This window comes from Carassius auratus, chromosome 30, assembly GCF_003368295.1.
Source record: "Carassius auratus strain Wakin chromosome 30, ASM336829v1, whole genome shotgun sequence".
In the NCBI taxonomy this organism is placed as follows: domain Eukaryota; kingdom Metazoa; phylum Chordata; class Actinopteri; order Cypriniformes; family Cyprinidae; genus Carassius; species Carassius auratus.
This window is the reverse complement of record NC_039272.1, coordinates 18,524,159-18,541,000: the sequence shown is the minus strand read 5'-3', so window position 1 is coordinate 18,541,000 and position 16,842 is coordinate 18,524,159. Positions and strand designations below refer to the sequence as shown.

At 38.4% G+C, this 16,842-nt stretch overlaps 2 protein-coding genes across 3 annotated transcripts in view; both read left to right on the top strand.

The window, feature by feature from the left end:
- LOC113049512 (nuclear receptor ROR-alpha-like) overlaps window positions 1-6,689 on the top strand; it is a 40,846-nt gene extending 34,157 nt beyond the window's left edge. For both annotated transcript variants that reach the window (XM_026211917.1, XM_026211918.1), the window contains 7 exons: window positions 942-1,358; window positions 1,956-2,077; window positions 2,425-2,557; window positions 2,668-2,775; window positions 2,868-2,978; window positions 3,596-3,708; window positions 3,812-6,689. In XM_026211917.1, the coding sequence (XP_026067702.1) occupies window positions 942-1,358; window positions 1,956-2,077; window positions 2,425-2,557; window positions 2,668-2,775; window positions 2,868-2,978; window positions 3,596-3,708; window positions 3,812-3,976 (1,169 nt within the window). In that variant the 3' untranslated portion in view covers window positions 3,977-6,689. The remainder of the gene's footprint in view (window positions 1-941; window positions 1,359-1,955; window positions 2,078-2,424; window positions 2,558-2,667; window positions 2,776-2,867; window positions 2,979-3,595; window positions 3,709-3,811) is intronic.
- A 2,358-nt stretch (window positions 6,690-9,047) lies between these two features.
- Window positions 9,048-13,797, top strand: anxa2b (annexin A2b). Its single transcript, XM_026212753.1, has 13 exons — window positions 9,048-9,144; window positions 9,809-9,863; window positions 10,043-10,136; window positions 11,032-11,126; window positions 11,255-11,368; window positions 11,911-12,001; window positions 12,080-12,159; window positions 12,324-12,383; window positions 12,493-12,586; window positions 12,669-12,764; window positions 13,054-13,112; window positions 13,247-13,369; window positions 13,504-13,797. The coding sequence occupies exons 2-13, from the start codon at window positions 9,813-9,815 to the stop codon at window positions 13,561-13,563; spliced, it is 1,017 nt and encodes a 338-aa protein (XP_026068538.1). The 5' UTR covers window positions 9,048-9,144; window positions 9,809-9,812; the 3' UTR covers window positions 13,564-13,797.
- Window positions 13,798-16,842: the final 3,045 nt, after the last annotated feature.

The window sequence follows — 16,842 nt, the reverse complement described above, 5'->3', positions numbered from 1 at the left end:
TGCATTTATTCGAAAATGTTATTCCAGTTGTATCTTTCACAGTGCTTTTGGTAGAAATCCAGATCTTGGCTAATTACTTTTTAACCTTGTTAACAATCTCAAACCTTATTCAAATTTTAGAATAAGGTTCCATTTGTTAACAATACTTAACATTACTTACATTAGTCAACACACTGAAACATGTATTAATAATTTATGATTAACTAGTACATTAATAAAATCCAAAGTTGAATTTGTGTTCATATTATTAATGGACCTAAGGTAACAAACTCACAATAAACAGTTTAATAACAATAAAAGATTTCCTAACTAGCTGCGACGTGACATGCAAAATTTCTATTTTAGAAATGGTTTCTATTTCTGCGACGTCACGGCTGGAACAACAACAACATACAATCTATGACAGTAGTTAATTCTCAGTTGATTATGTGCTTTATTCCAAGTTGAACGTGTCTAATATGAGTTTGAAAATCATATTGCGTGTCATTTATAGCCATACTGATAAAAACAATGGATAGTTTACCTCAGATCTTAAAATAAAATAAAATAAAGCAAACATGTGCGTTAAAATTGTGAATTCAATGCGAACCAACAAGCATACTAAAGATGGTATCAGTCACTCACTGTGTACATTTAATGATGTTAAAAAGGTTTGATATTTACGAATTAGAGTATAAACTTATCCATTTCATTGTGAGTGCAGTGTGCTATCATAGAGAGCCCACCCACAAGCGCTTTTGATTGGCTGTGATTATTTTATTGATTCTGTCGCGATGCGTCTAGTATGGACACCCAAATTGCATGTGGAAAAACTGAATTTTTTTATTTACGAAAAAAATATTTTTTTACAGTGTGATGTGGCCGTCCTGTAAAGTGTTACCAGTACTTTCAGACATTTCGTTTGATATTAGCATTATTAATGATAAACTGTTCACTCACAGCTGTAAAATTCGGCCGGATGTCTAAGAAACAGAGGGACAGTCTGTTCGCAGAGGTTCAGAAACACCGTCAACAGCAGCAGGAGGAGAAAGTGGGTGATGACACAGAGAAGGGGCGGGAACCTCAACCTCCAGGAGAGGCGGAGCCACTCACGCCCTCTTACGCCCTGTCCACCAATGGTCTCACAGAGCTCACCGATGACCTCAGTGGATACGTGAGCGGTCAGACCCCAGAGCAGGGAAAGGTGGATTCAGCGACTGGTGGATTTTACCTTGACATTCAGCCCTCTCCAGACCAGTCAGGTCTAGACATGGATGACATTAAACTAGAACCTGTGTGCGACCTCAGCTCGGACTCTGGCTTAGATCAATATTGTTGCTATAGCAATGGAGACACTTCACCTCCTGACAATGACCTAGGTAACAACTATATAATACTAATCACTTACAAAAAATATGTTTAAAGTTATATTTTATTACATTTTTCATTGTTATATTTTTTTATTTTATTTTAGAATTTATTCTATTTGTCATTATTATGGAAGATTGCATTGAATATCTCACAGATGATATCAAAGACAGAATATTTTTACTATTTTTTTTTTTTTTAATCATTTTAGCTATTAGTTACTTTGGCATCATTTGGCACGTAATTGCAAAGAAAGAAAATATTATCAAATGAAATTACATAGAGCCGCCCTACATAATTATACGGGATGCTGCCATTATGGGCATGATTGACAGCTGTGGGGTTTGAAACAGCAGGGGTCTGTGAACTCACCTCCATAGCCCATTTAACATGTCATTAGTAAGAAGTGCCTCATTAACACAGACCAGTCAAATACTAGCACAGGACTATTTTTTATTTTTTTTTGAATAAAATGAGTCTTAATGGTTTTGTTTGAGAAAATATGTGGCAATAAAATACAACTTCAGTATGCCTGATGTGCATTTCACAAACCCAGGAATGTGTGTCAGCTCCAGCTGTTTGACTCTATTTGTGCGTTTCTAACACAGAACATCTGTCAGAGAACATCTGCAAGTCTCACATGGAGACGTGCCAGTATCTTCGAGAAGAGCTACAGCCCAGCAGCTGGCAGACAGTCTTACAGACCGACCTGGATGCGTACCAAAAGAAGGTGTTTGGTTATGTCCATTTTGCTCTGTGTGTACACCTGTTATTAACAGTTTGAGTGGTCAGATGCAGACAAATCATCTCAATTAGTTTCTTAACCACCACTGGATTTTACAGCTGGAAGTGACTAAAAGAGTTTTATACTATGTACTATGACTAGTGAGGGTTGATAAAGCACAAAAAAGTTCAAAACAGAACAAGTTTGTACTAATTACTTCAATTGTTTTCCCCACATTTCTCTGTTGTCGTTGTATGTAAATGGATGGACAGAAAGATGGATGGATGCACTTGAATGATCCCTGAGGGGAATAATAAGCTATGTGTACTAACAGACCTCTCTGCACTATCTAGTCTCAGGAGGACATGTGGCAGCTGTGTGCAGTTAAAGTCACTGAAGCTGTGCAGTATGTGGTTGAGTTTGCCAAGCGCATTGATGGATTCATGGAGCTCTGTCAGAACGATCAGATCGTGCTGCTCAAAGCAGGTACACCTCAGATAAACCTCTAAACATATCCAAGCTCACATAACAGCATCAGAGTAGTGACAAACTGTGGCAGAACCACTGAATAATGAGTGTGTTTTTCTGCTTCTCAGGTTCTTTAGAAGTCGTGTTCGTGAGGATGTGTCGGGCATATAACTCCCAGAACAACACTGTCTTTTTTGACAGCAAATATGCTGGGCCGGAGGTCTTCAAAGCATTGGGTGCGCTTAAGAGCTGGATTCCTCTTTTAAAGGAAAAGGACATAGCAAATGGAAATACAAAGCATTAACGGCTGTTTTTTATGTTTTTCTAGGCTGTGATGATCTTATCAGCTCTGTGTTTGAGTTTGCGAAGAGCCTGAACTCTCTACAGCTCAGTGAAGATGAGATCGGCCTGTTTTCAGCATACGTGCTGATGTCTGCAGGTGAGGGAAGAAAAACAAGGCCAATGACGGAGAGATTCACTGATAGGAGTTGGAGTCCCATCCATTTTGCAGAAGCTTGAATTGTGCATTCTCTGAATATCAGGGTTGTCATTTAAACCATAATGAAATCAAAATTCCTTTTAAATTCCAAATCAGTTTCTGAATTTGAAGTAGCAAACTTTGATTCAGAATTGCAGTTTGAATTTGAATGTTATATACGTATTTGTGGTTGTTGTTGTATTCAAATTGTAAAAAAAAAAAATGCTGTTCATTTTTTTCCATGCAGGATCCTACTTTTTTTAAAACTTCCAAGTAATTACATCTGTAATTAATTTGTGTTCTTACATTTATAGTTACACGGTAACTATAACTTTGACCTTAAACCCATACCACCAAACATGTCCCTAATCTTACAGAACCCGTGTCCTGCCTCAATAGCACCAGCAGTGTTTTGTAATACAATATGTGTAGTAAAAGTAATAAATTAGTAATAGTAGTTAAGGCCACCTAATATAAACTGGGACCTAGTTAATTTCTAAGAATGCATTACTTGTGTTCTTTGAATTGTAATTTATTAAATTCTTCTTCCTCTAAATCCAATTGATCCTTGTGTGTAGATCGCTCCTGGCTCCAGGAGAAGACCAGAGTGGAGAAACTCCAGCAGAAGATCAAGATTGCCCTCCAGAACCTCCTGCAGAAGAACCAGAGGGATGAGGGAATTCTCACAAAGGTATATATATACTCATGTTTGCAGTTACCCTTGTAGAAACTAGTTTCCCAAGTAAAATTGCCTTCGAACAACCAATTCTGATGTTCTGCTTGTCCTCCCTCAGCTTGTCTGTAAAGTGTCCACCGTTCGGATGTTATGCCGCCGCCATATGGAAAAACTGAGCACATTCAGAGCTCTTTACCCAGAAACGGTCCACACACGCTTCCCTCCACTCTATAAGGAGCTGTTTGGCTCAGACTTTGAGCAGGTTCTGCCTCAGGAGGCCTGATAGAGACTTATCCTAATACTGCACAGATTCAGAAAAAAAGAGATGGAGAGAGAGAGATAATACTAACATGCTGACAAGAACTCTAAGCTCACTTCAGCCTCAGTTCATGTATACATCATTCTCACAAAACACTTCTCAGAGTCCAGCCACACATTGAATTTGCCCCCACCGGCCATGCACCAGAAGGCTGGCGGACCTTTAGAAGAGGAAAGTTCAGATGCAAGGGGAAAAAAAAAATGGCGATGTCTTGTAATGTGCATCGGAGCATTCCTCCACGCCACAGCTTCATCTTTCAGCCTCCTGTTCTGACTGCATAAGATCTCAGCGGAAACGCCCACTGCATTTAACCGCACCAGCGTCGCCCTCTACTGGCCGTAGACGGTAACGAGGTGTCTGGCTGGGGTAGACGAAGTCAGGAAATGAACGTCTAGAGCTGAAATCCCTGTCTTTTTTCTCCGGTGCCACAATGAACAGCCCACGTTGGTGCTAATATCACAGCACTGCCCTTTACTGACCTCTTCCAGCATATACACATTCAGCAGGGACATCATTTGGCGAAACCACTGCCCCAGCCCCAGGAGAAGACAGTGGATGAGGCATGACATGGGACTCAAGCTATGAGACCTGAATCACTATCGTACTGAAACTTTTATGATCAAACGGCATGTACTGAGGCAGTGAGCACAAATACCGTGCATATAATCTTGTTATATGGTTAGTTAAATCATGCAATGTATGATGTGTAGAACCTAACGAAAGGTAGCACTTTGTGTTTTTCCCAGCAATAAACGATTTCAATTTAATTTGTGGAAAAAAAAAAAAAAAACACCTGAAGGAACATGCTGTTATTTTAGATCGGTAAGATATGAAATACTTGTTTGTGTTTTGTTAAATCTCTGTCTTTTAAAGCCAGCACTCGTTGTCTAGATGGTGGTGTGACACCCTGTTGTGCATTAGTGATTTCTGTGATTAGATTTCCGTCAAAGTGAGCTGAGTGGAGCGATGATTGACCGATCGGGGCATGTGTTGACATTCCAGGGGATCTAGCAGTTCGTATTAAATGTCATGGGGATTGGAGGCGGTTGGCGTTGTTCCTAACTGACCCTTTTTGAGATGCGTCTAGACGTTTTTTTGCACCTAGTAATGCAGCTCATCAGGGAAGAGGAGAGAATAAAAACAGTCACTTATTTTTTCTTTCTTTTAATTTGCAGCTGTGTACACAGGCTTGTTTTTTAAAAGATGTTGGATCCTTGTGTCAATATTTTTGTGCCCCTTCAACACGCGCATTTGAACCAAATTGAATGCATTTAGCACGCAGCCTACAAACGAGGACAAGCAATAACCTTAGTAAAGATGTTCTGATCTGACATCTCTGTTTAATGTTTTTTGTAAGGGCTGGCACTGCTTTACCTGTAGTATTCGTGTTTGTATCTGTTCCGTGAAAGACAATCCATCAAATATCTGACCTCATAAAAGGGTATTTTGGGACTGCTCAGGGAAACTATTGTTTTATAGTTGAGGAGGAGAGCGAATGTGCTCGTAACTGCAAGGGGACGGCGTTATAGTACAGTCGTTTGAAAAACAAGGTTTAAAAAGTGGTGAAATAATATTAAGAAATTGTCCTCTTCGAGAATCAGGGTCAGGTGTGTAAATGAAGAATTATCCAAAATAATACTGAGCAGAAAGCAATAATAATGGCATAATCATGTTTTGAAACCGAAAATTGCATGCAAATGCTTTAAATGCAGAACTTCGTCATGTGTTTTTGTTTGGCTTGAAATTGGCTTGGTTTGGCCTCTCCCACGTCCTGATGTCTTTACCCTCTTCCCATTTCTTTAAAATCCTGATTTGGCCTGTGTATTCTCTATGAATATCTTTTTAGCGATCCTCAATCCCACTGTTTGTGCTGGTTCTGTCAAACTTTTTGGAAGTATTATGGCACTTAAATGGTTAGCAAATTAATTTCTTACACTCTCATCGATTAAACGCATTGATTTCTGATCTAATCTATAGCTGTTTATTATTATGACATGTGTAACGTGTTGTGTTATCTGTGTGCTAGTCCAGAGGCCTGGAATGTTCTTTCTTTTATTTGCCAATTATTCTTTAAATGTCCATCACTAAGGCAGTATTGTATTTTTCTCTTGCTTTGGTTTTGGGGCATGAGTACTTAATCTTTCTATGTATATGTTAAGACGAGTATCATAGTAACACAGTCCCTTTTAAGGTTGTCATACTTTCACTGACAAATGACCAAATGTTTTGTATGATATACACACCATAATATGCTAATTTGTGAGTAATGCTAATCATTTGAGTGGATCACAGTTTGTACTGAAGAAAAACGTCCTTCTGTTTTGAAGACTTGGGTTTTTCCTCTGTATATTTTTCCATCCTCCATTTTTAACAGATTAACCAGTGGTCTCCTTTTGATTTAATCCACAAGCACTCTTCAACTAGTTCTCCAGTAGATCTGTAGAAATAGTCCATTTCTTCCTCTTTGTCCGATTTGAGGTATTTTGCCTTTGTTTTGTATATACACCTGTACAAAAATGCAAAAGTATTGTTTCTTTGAAATACAGTTTTCATCTAATGTTGTGATTTTTGTATTTAGAGGTTTAACCCCCTAAATTACTTTTATTAAAGACGCATGTCACACATTGACAAATAGTGTGTTGAACGTGCTGATGACAATAAAAAAAAAATCCCACAGCTTGTGATGAAAATTGCAGTTGTCATTTTTCTCTTGCGGTCTGTTCTATGACCAGTAAGTTCATTCAGCAGTTTTGATGCGCTTAAATCAGCTATATTAACACAATCTAGAACAATATAATGCTTATATGCACAGAAGAAGAAAAAATGTTGTTCTGTTTAAGCTGTACTGAATCAGCTGTGTCAACTGAAAAGGTCTGCTTCCGATCCGTAAGTGTTGTAACACTTTTAAGTAATGATGGTATTTGCTATCAAGGGACTGACCCTTATTTATGTGTATATGGGATGAATCACCTCATTGAGGTATTGCTCAGTGCTTGTTGCATGCGTTGCCATGGATGCAAGTCTAGATCACTGATTGCTAAGGGAACACATGACCCATGCAAGATGGCTTTTATTGTACATGTATTCTGAGCTTCTCTAACAGAGTCACTCTCACTTAGCTTTATTTGCATATAATTAAGTAAGGCACAAAGAACTAAATCAGAACAGATTATAGTAGTATGAGCTGTGTGTGTATCTGGCATTCCCTACACTATTGGGACCAAATATCACCACAATAATACCTGTAAATTTTGACCTTGTGGGGGCATTTTTTGCACCCCATAAGGAAAGTAGCTTATAAATCATACCGAATGAAGTTTCATGTAAATCTAAAAATGCTGAAAGTTTTAAGAAGGGTAGGTTTAGGGGACCAAATATACAGTATAAAAACCATTACACTGATGGAATGTCCCCATAAAACATGGAAGGCAGTGTGTGTTTGTAGATGTCAGTGTGCTGTCCTCTCTCACTATAAAACTGCTGCTATGACTGACAGCACAGTCAAACATTGGCAGAAACTCTACTGATTGAGGAATGCTTCTCCGCCTTTAGCAAACATACTTCCTTTGAATCTCTAAACCACTCTGGTTCTCCCAATACTGCTCATAAACCATCTGTGAAGCAGTTTAATACTAGATCCAAGTGAACATGTTGAGCCTGCTCAAGATGTATAAATAGCTGTTTAACCCACTCGTTTGACAATTAATCTGTAATAATTACATCAGAGAAAGACTTGATGGTGATTTTATCCCCTACATTTTTAATAGCAAGCCAAATGTATTTACTACTTAATTCTCAATAACGGCATTAATCGTTAAGCTTTTTCTCTTTAAATGATTGTATGATCAATTAAACTGCATGGTGCATTGTTATTACTGTTATTGTCATGTAGTTACTCAGTGAATAAGTTTAAAGTAAAATAAAATGTTGTGACATTTTGCCAAGTATGTTAACCCATACTCGGAATTGGTGCTTTGCATTTAACCCATCCAAGTGCACACACCGTGAACACACACTCAGAGCAGTGGGCAAGTATATATCCAGCACCTGGGGAGCAACTTGGGGCTCAGTGCCTTGCTTAAGGGCACTTCAGCCATGAGTATTGAGGGAGGGTGGAAGAGAGCGCTGTTCAACCACCCCCATCTACAACCCCTGCCAACACCGAGACTCGAACCTATGACCTTCGGTCCAACTCTCTAACCATTAGGAATGTTTAACTAATGGAACATTACAAACAGCTAATGTTAATTAAATTATTTATTTTAGAAACCTACTTTAGTTTCAGGATGCATGTTCTTTTTTATTCCCATTATAGTTTAGGTTTAAAAACATCGATTTTTGTTTTCTTTTCTTGCTATGCTGCTTTTATTTTACACACCACATATACATGTGTCCTGATTCATTTCCTCTGTGTCAGGAACAGTCGTGGGTAGGGTTACCTCACACCACTATTGCTCAACATTCAACATAATGATATTTAGCGTCCAAACTGACTGTTTTTCATGTAATTTAAACACTTATTGTACATGCTGAATTACTGAAATTCATGCACAGGCCTGCAGCCGTGATGTCAGAGATGAGGAAAACTATGTTTGGATGTATGTATCAAATTTGTGAAATCACAGTTGCCAATCCCTCAAGTCATTAATAGTGACACAGACTACATGTGCATATTTTAAAATGAATGACTCAATTTACCTAAAGAGATTTACAAGTGGACAAGTTTCTCATTTTGTCAGTGTTAATTTTCATTGTAGGTAACAGCATTTCCAAAATGCAAACAGAAACATGATGCATTTTTTTATTAATGAAATAAAAAAATATATTTATGGTGGCAGTTGTCATTAATACATGTTCCCTTTGAAAATGTGCGGTTTCACAGTGGTAACCGGAACTGTAGATGACATTTTAGCACAAACTGTGAGCAGTATAGTAAATTTCTGTAAGGAATGTATAGCCCAGTAAATGAATAACTAATAAGAAACTTTAGGGTCTTTATCTTGAGTGGGTGTAGGTGTGGGTTGATAGGAGGAGACGTGAGTCATTGGCTGACTGCATTTAAAAGGTAATCCCATACACAGAGCTACAACTGGAACTCCACCGCTACACCTTCACTCTCCACAGCATCTCAGGTAAGACTCCGCTCCTCTGTGGTGATTCGCCATTGATTAGACAGAGAAACATGAACTGCATCTCTTGACAGGACTGCTGTAGTATGAATCTTACTAAGACTTTTTATTGCCGATTATACTGCGTCACTTTTCGAGTCCTGTTTAATCTGCAGAAAAAGCTGTATTGGTCTTGCTCTGTGTGTGTGTGTGTGTGTGATGGTCAGAGATTCAGTTGTCTGTGGAATGTGTACAGGGTGTGTGTCTGGGTGTGCCTGAACAAAGTTCAAACAATCCCTTCACAGCTCACCTCGTAATATATAGTATAGAGAAATGATTTCCTGTTAGCACTATAGGGGATGTTTAACCGCTGTAGCATTGGTGAAGGACAACAGCACAACAAAAAGCTGTTTTAAGTCTTCTTTTAATACCATGAGAAATAACTTTCTCTGTGACACCTTTAAGGGCAAAATGGTTATCGATTTGCATTATTGCTTATGATGAAACTGAACTGGGCCTTTATCTACACAGTCCTACTAATCACTGTAACTATGACAACAATCACTTAGACCTTTGAAACAAAAGGTGAGGTTGTATTTTACAGCGGCTTAAAACACCGATTTTATCACCTGTTTCATCCACTCGTTGTTCAACTTGAATGATTGCATGTGTTCTCTGTCCTCTGCAGGAAAATGGCTTTAGTGTCTGAGATTTTGACGAAACTTACATTGAGTTATGGAGGGGTAAGTTATTACAGTTGTAACATAAAATATAGTATTATCACAAATTTTAACAAACAAAATATACTTGTTTGTACATTGATGTGGCTATTAAGACTGATTGTTTTTTTATTTCATCCATAATATTTTATATATTATTATAGATTACATTTCTATATCTACATTTTCTGATATATTTTCAGGAGAGAGAACCGAAATGCCCTACAGTGGTCCCAGCTTATGATTTTAACCCAGAGGAGGATGCGGCCAAAATCGAGACAGCCATCAAAACCAAAGGTAAAGGATGATGCCATAAACACTTAACATTTGCATTGGAATCTGTAGATTTGATTTTGCACCACAGATTACAGTGGAACACAAAAAGAGTCCCCAGTGGCATTTCATAATCCTTTCTCTGAAATATTTGTTTCAGTGCCGTTATATTTGCAGTCTAACTGAGCTTTGGCTTTCTGCTTAACTACCTTAAACAGGTTGTGTGGTGCTTTAAGACTCTTAATCAAGGTAGAATGGTTGATGAGCCCTCCTCTGTTTAAAAACCAGTTGTAAATAATTAGTGGTGACTGCCAAATATGAGTCAGTGTCTTGTAAGTAGGCCTATTTTGGTAGAATCTTGAAATATATGTATGATTTTAAATCAATAGAGGCTACATAAAATGGGTTTGTGTTAAACTCCCTGGTAAGATATAGGCACATTCTATGATGCTGTAGTACTCACACTGCTATTTAATGAATATCAAGGTTTAGTGTGTGAATGTGTTTGATTGCACATATGTATGCGGGAAGTTGTGGCCTAGTGGTTAGAGAGTTTGACTCCTAATGGTTGTGGGTTCGAGTCTCAGGCTGACAATACCATGACTTAGGTGCCCTTGAGCAAGGCACAAAACCCCCAACTGCTCCCCGGGCGCCACAGCATCAATGGCTGCCCACTGCTCCAAGTGTATGTTCACGGTGAGTGTGTGTGTGTGTGTGTGTGTGCACTTTGGATGAGTTAAATACAGGGCTCGAATTCTGAGTATAGGTCACCATACTTGGCTGTATGTCATGGTCACTTATTCCAGTAGCTGATGACTATTTAATGATTTTATACTAGGAAATAAAAAGGTGCAATTAGTCCTTATCTTAATGGTAATATCCCAATCCCTCTCAAGATTGCCTTTATGTATTCATTCAGGTGTGGATGAGCAGACGATCATTGATATTCTGACAAGACGCAGTTGCTCACAAAGGAGCGAAATTGCATTTGAGTATGAAAAACGGGCAAAGAAGGTACACACCATAATTTAATAAACAAAATTGTGGACTATCTATAAAAAAATCGGATTATTTTACCTTTATAAAGTACAGTGATATGTATAAGTAGCTTCTCTAACAACTTGTCCCTGTGTGTGTTGCAGGATTTGGTGAGTGCCCTCAAGGGGGCGCTCTCAGGCTCTTTGGAGCATCTGATTCTGGGCTTGATGAAGAGTACAGCACAATATGACGCCTCTGAACTCAAATCATCTATGAAGGTATGTTTACATAGATCTGTAATTGTTTTTGGACGCTGCTTGTTTACTTCTCTTTTCTGCTGAAGTATCAAAATCAAACTCATACTCCATATTTAATAATAATTTCTGAAAAATGTATGAAAACCATGAATAAAATAACCTACACTACTGATAAAAAAAAAAAAAAATCTTATGCTCACCAATGCTACATTTATTTGACCATAATACAGTAACAATTGTAATATTATGAAATATTTTATTTTAGCCTACTCATTACTCAAGTTGTGCTGTTTAATATTTGTGTGGAAGCCAGGGATACATTGTAACTTTTTAATTCATAGAAATTTACAAAAGATCAGCATTTATTTAAAAATGAAAATCAATTTAACTCATGCTTGCTAAATAAAATCATTATTATTATTATTATTATTATTATTATTATTATTATTATTATTATTATTTTCAAAACAACACAAAACAAAAGTCTTACTGACCCCAGACTTCTGGACAGTAATGTATTCATATATCACTGTATGCATGTGACAGTTATTGTTTTTTTGCAGGGTCTGGGCACTGATGAGGAGAGTCTTACTGAAATGATCTGCTCTCGCAACAATGAAGAGCTCAGGGAAATCAAGAAGGTTTACAGAGAGAGTGAGTGATGCTGTTCCTTAAAAGGCATCAAAAGCACACATACATTAGTATCCATGTGCCTTTCTTTTTGTGTTTAAGTGTTTAAGAAAGAGTTGGAAAAAGATGTTTCTGGAGACACATCTGGTGATGTCGCTAAGCTTCTCCTTGCCCTTGTACAGGTAACTTAATAGATATCTATAATAGTTATTTGTGGTAATAATGATCAGATTCCGCTTTGTTGCACAATGTGCAACAAGTAATTCCCTTACCACCAATATAGTTTGCAAACTGCATATTCTGCATTGCTGTACAGTACTCACACTTGAATCATTCATTTTCACAGGCCAAAAGAGATGAGCCGAGTAACGTGGTGGACTATGAGAAGATCGACAATGATGCAAGAGTGAGTAGAGCCCTTTAACTGATATTTAGCATGATTCAAATAATATTATGTTTACAACAAAAAGTTGCATTTTTTAATCTTTAGTCAATTATAAAAAAAAAATATTTAGGCTCTTTATGAAGCTGGAGTGAAGAGAAAAGGAACTGATGTGACCACCTGGATTTCAATCTTCTCTGAGAGGAGTGTCCCACACTTGCAGAAAGGTGAAACATGAAAAGAGCTGTATTTGAAGTCAATTGTCATTATTATTTGTGCAACAACGTAACCAGCAACTCTTTTTCTCAGTGTTTGATAGGTACAAGAGATACAGCCCATATGACATTAAAGAGAGTATTCGAAAGGAGGTGAAGGGAGATCTGGAAAAATCCTTCCTCACACTAGGTATCTATCAGCTGTCCATTCTTCACATAAGCTGTCCGAACACTTAGAGATATGTGGCAGATTTGATGATGCTTATGCCTGTCTGCTCAAGTACTCTTTCACGCTCTTGCATTTTCCTTGGGAATACCTTCTTCTTTTAATCTTAACATAATCACAAGCTGTTTGGTGAGGAACACTTCATGGAAATCCCTGTGGAAATGCATGGCAGAGCAGAACTAAAGAGTCAAAGTCTGAAAAAAAAAAAAAAACATGTTACCATGTCCTAAAATGTATCTCTGTCTTTCTACAGTTGAGTGCTTGGAGAACAAGCATCTGTATTTTGCCAGCAAACTCAGTGATGCGATGAAGGTTAATATCTCATTTTGACTGTGTGTCACTTGACATGTAAAGAGGTGACCTTGGTTGATTTTGAGTTGTGTTTAACAGTTTAATCTATGGAAAGAGTGTGTCAATACCGAACATTTTGATTTTGGTGTTTGCAGAGTAAAAGTGTTAAAGAGAAAGTCATAACCCGCATCATGGTCTCCCGCTGTGAAGTTGATCTCATGAAGGTCCGTGCAGAGTTTAAGAGGAATTTTGGAAAATCTCTGTACCAGACAATTTTTGTAAGTTTCCATTTGTCTCTTTTCTTTCTTACTTGTTCTGTTATTTACCTCTCTCTTCTCTTCTTAACTCTTAGTTTGCCTTCAATCAAGAAGCATGTTAATCAGAACTTTTCTCGTTTTCTATTTCTCCTCAGGAGCACACCAAGGGTGACTACCAGAGAGCTCTACTGAACCTCTGTGGAGGAGATGACTAAACATCTGTAATCTTCTGCTGCTCATGTCCAGCAGTGAAGACTTTCTGAAATGATTAGTTAAAAACACAGTATTATTATAAGCATGCTTTGTGTTTTCTTATGTTTGAGTGTTGTGTACTATTACTTAAACTGATCACATTTGACTCAAAGGAAAACAGAATGAAGAATTTTAAAATTAGAAAAATAATATTTGTATTATTTTATAGCTAAATAAATAATACTTTTAAAATGAAACACTTCTAAGTACTTGTGGTTTTTAAAATGTGCTGTGGGTGTACGATTTGTCAGAACAAATGATTTTGAGAACTCCTTCACCACCAGAGGTCACTACAGTCATTCCTGTCCTTCTAAAAAAATATTATTTTTACACACACACACACACACACACACACACATTTCCTCCTCTGATACACTTAATTAGGTGTAATTCAACAGTTTGATGTTTTCCATATGCTCATTCTTCAGCCTCAAATAACAACAGAGGTGGGGATCTACTAGCTTGACTTTGTATCTTGTAGTGACACAAGGCAGGTTATCTTTGTAACACAGAGTTAAAATGCATGCTTTCATGAGAATTGTGGCATTACAGTGTGAGATGTCAGCTCTATAGTTAAGCTTCCAAGAGCGGCACATCCTTGGATATGCTTTGCACCTTAAAGGGGGGATGAAATGCTCGTTTTCACTCAATATCCTGTTAATCTTGAGTACCTATAGAGTAGTACTGCATCCTTCATAACTCCAAAAAGTCTTTAGTTTTATTATATTCATAAGAGAAAGATAGTCTGTACCGATTTTTCCCGGAAAAACACGAGTGGCTGGAGGCGTGACGTGTGGGCGGAGCTAAAGAATCACGAGCGCCAGTAGGCTTTTGCGTTGAGAGCGTTTGGAAGCTGTGACATTACCGTGAGGAAAAAAACATCCAAAACAAACCATGGCTAACAGTCAGATTCAGCCTATATTTATGATCCAGAATCAGATCCAGAGACTGAAATTTAACAAGAGCAGCATCAGCAACGTCGTCTCTATGTGGTATGTACTCAAACTGTATATATTTGCTTAGCGGTTTTGGAAAATGACTAAGTTCCACTTTATGTCGTCTTTTTTTTTTTTTTTTAAGCTGTACATGTGGAAAGTGCAGTTTGATGACAACATTGCATGTTGTTTACTTGATGTGCTTACGCGCCGATAGCTAAGTTAACAACACAGAGATATTTGAAGCAGTTTTACTCACCGCCTGCGGTTCCAACACACGATCGTGACCCTTTTTCGTTGGGACTGCATTATCCTTAAGAAATAAACAATGTGCAAATCCGGCGTCAAACTGGGCCTTGTTTGTAAAACAAGCATCTTCGAAATGCAGGGACAAACAAAAACACTTGCACAACTCCGTTGATGTTCTGTAAAAATAAACTCCATCCAGTGGTCCCTTAATGCTGTTTTTTTTTTTTTTTTGGTAATCTGTGCAGGGTTGTCTTGCCCTGGCAACCAAAAACACACTCCTTTTGTGACATTTCGCGACGCTCTCGCTCTGATCAGTGAATGTCTGTGCTCTCAGTGCTCTGCTATACGGGAGCGCGCGCTCTTCCGGAAGTGCCCTTAGGACCCATATAAGGAAATTCCGCTCCATCTAACATCACACAGAGCCATATTCGAAAAAAACTTTCCGAAACTTGTGACAAACCGGAACAAACGTACAACTTAATTGTCCATGTTTAGCATGGGAACCCCCCCCCCCTTTAACAAGTAGCCTTTGAGAAAAGGGATGCTTACAGTATGTCAACCAGAGTGGTTCATTTATTTCAAACAGTGAATATATAGTAGATGTTATTGATAATAACTTAAAAGCACAATACTTATGATTATTTTATTAAAATATCCAAAAAACACCAGTACAGTTTGATATATTTTGCTGACTTGTGTACGTATATTATCCCAAATGTTTCGAAGAACATTTAAATCCAGATAATTAAGTCATTTTATCTGCTACTAGGTTGTGAGTTCGAGTCTTCGGCCAGCAGGAATTGTAGGTGGGGGGAGTGCATGTACAGTTCTCTCTCCACTTTCAATAACACGACTTAGGTGCCCTTGAGCAAGGCATCGAACCCCTAACTGCTCCCCAGGCGCCGTAGCAGCATAAAAGTCTGCCCACTGCTCTGGGTGTGTGTTCACAGTGTGTGTGTGTTCACTGCTTTGTGTGTGTGCACTTCGGATGGGTTAAATGCAGAGCACAGATTCTAAGTTTGGGCCTCCATACTTGGCTGAATGTCACTGTCACTGTCACTGTCACTGTCAGACTGTGTCCATAGTGTCATTGTATCACCTACAAATTATGTCATAACCCCTCGATTTTGTTTTTTTTGTTTTTTTTTAGAAACACCAAAGATGCTTTAATATGTTGTGAGTGACCGCACAGAGTAGCATCATAACATAACATTCAAATGTATCTAGTATGATAAAACAGTGCAGCTTTTTTTCCCCACATATGCATAACTGGAAGGAGCGGAAGCGGTCAACTGTGGCATAATAAAAGCAGCTCCGCTGCTTTCGAGCCATACATGTGTCATGCTTGTGTAATGTTCTGTTTGCTTCGACGGCTTCCAGGCTCACCCTGCTTCACTCTACTACATAAATCATTAGCTCATCCATGACCGTGATTTCTGTGGGAATGAAGACGACAACTCACGGTTTCATCAAATTACACCTTTTTGTTTGTTTTGAAAATTCGCCCTCTAGTGGTGAAAAATTCTGGAAGTTCTGGGTTCGTTTTATAGTCATTTTGTTCTGGTATTTTGAGGGGGGTTTTTACCAGGTAAGATGACTTCTGTGATTGTTCTGGCAGCTGATTGGTGGTTCAACGGCTGAATGGGACTTGGAACTCCGCTCACTCATCAGTGGCTGCAGCTGGCTGGGCTCTTTAAAAAGCTCAGTCTTGGATCAGTTTGGTCTCTCTGTTCCTGTGTTAGGTTTTGCTCCATATTGCTCTAGATTTTGTTACCGCCCTCCCGCCCTCTAATGGCATAATGGTCGTTTTGACCGTAGTGGACCGTAGTGGTAGAGGCGGCACATTTCATTCCCTTGCCCATATTACCTACAGCCAAGGAGACAGTGGTCACTGTCATTGATCACATCTTTCGGTTACATGGCCTCCCGGTAGATGTAGTTTCTGACAGGGGATCCCAATATATATAAAAATTTTGGAAGGAATTTTGCAAATTGCTAGGAGCGACGGTTAGTTTGTCTTCGGGTTATCACCCTCAGAGTAACGGGCAATCTGAGTGA

Excerpts from the sequence above, each read along its gene's own strand:
- anxa2b (XM_026212753.1), top strand. The coding sequence starts at position 9,813 with ATGGCTTTAGTGTCTGAGATTTTGACGAAACTTACATTGAGTTATGGA. Across the intron at positions 12,384-12,492 it reads AGATCGACAATGATGCAAGA|GCTCTTTATGAAGCTGGAGT; the intron begins GTGAGTAGAGCC and ends AAAAATATTTAG. Across the intron at positions 12,587-12,668 it reads TGTCCCACACTTGCAGAAAG|TGTTTGATAGGTACAAGAGA; the intron begins GTGAAACATGAA and ends TCTTTTTCTCAG.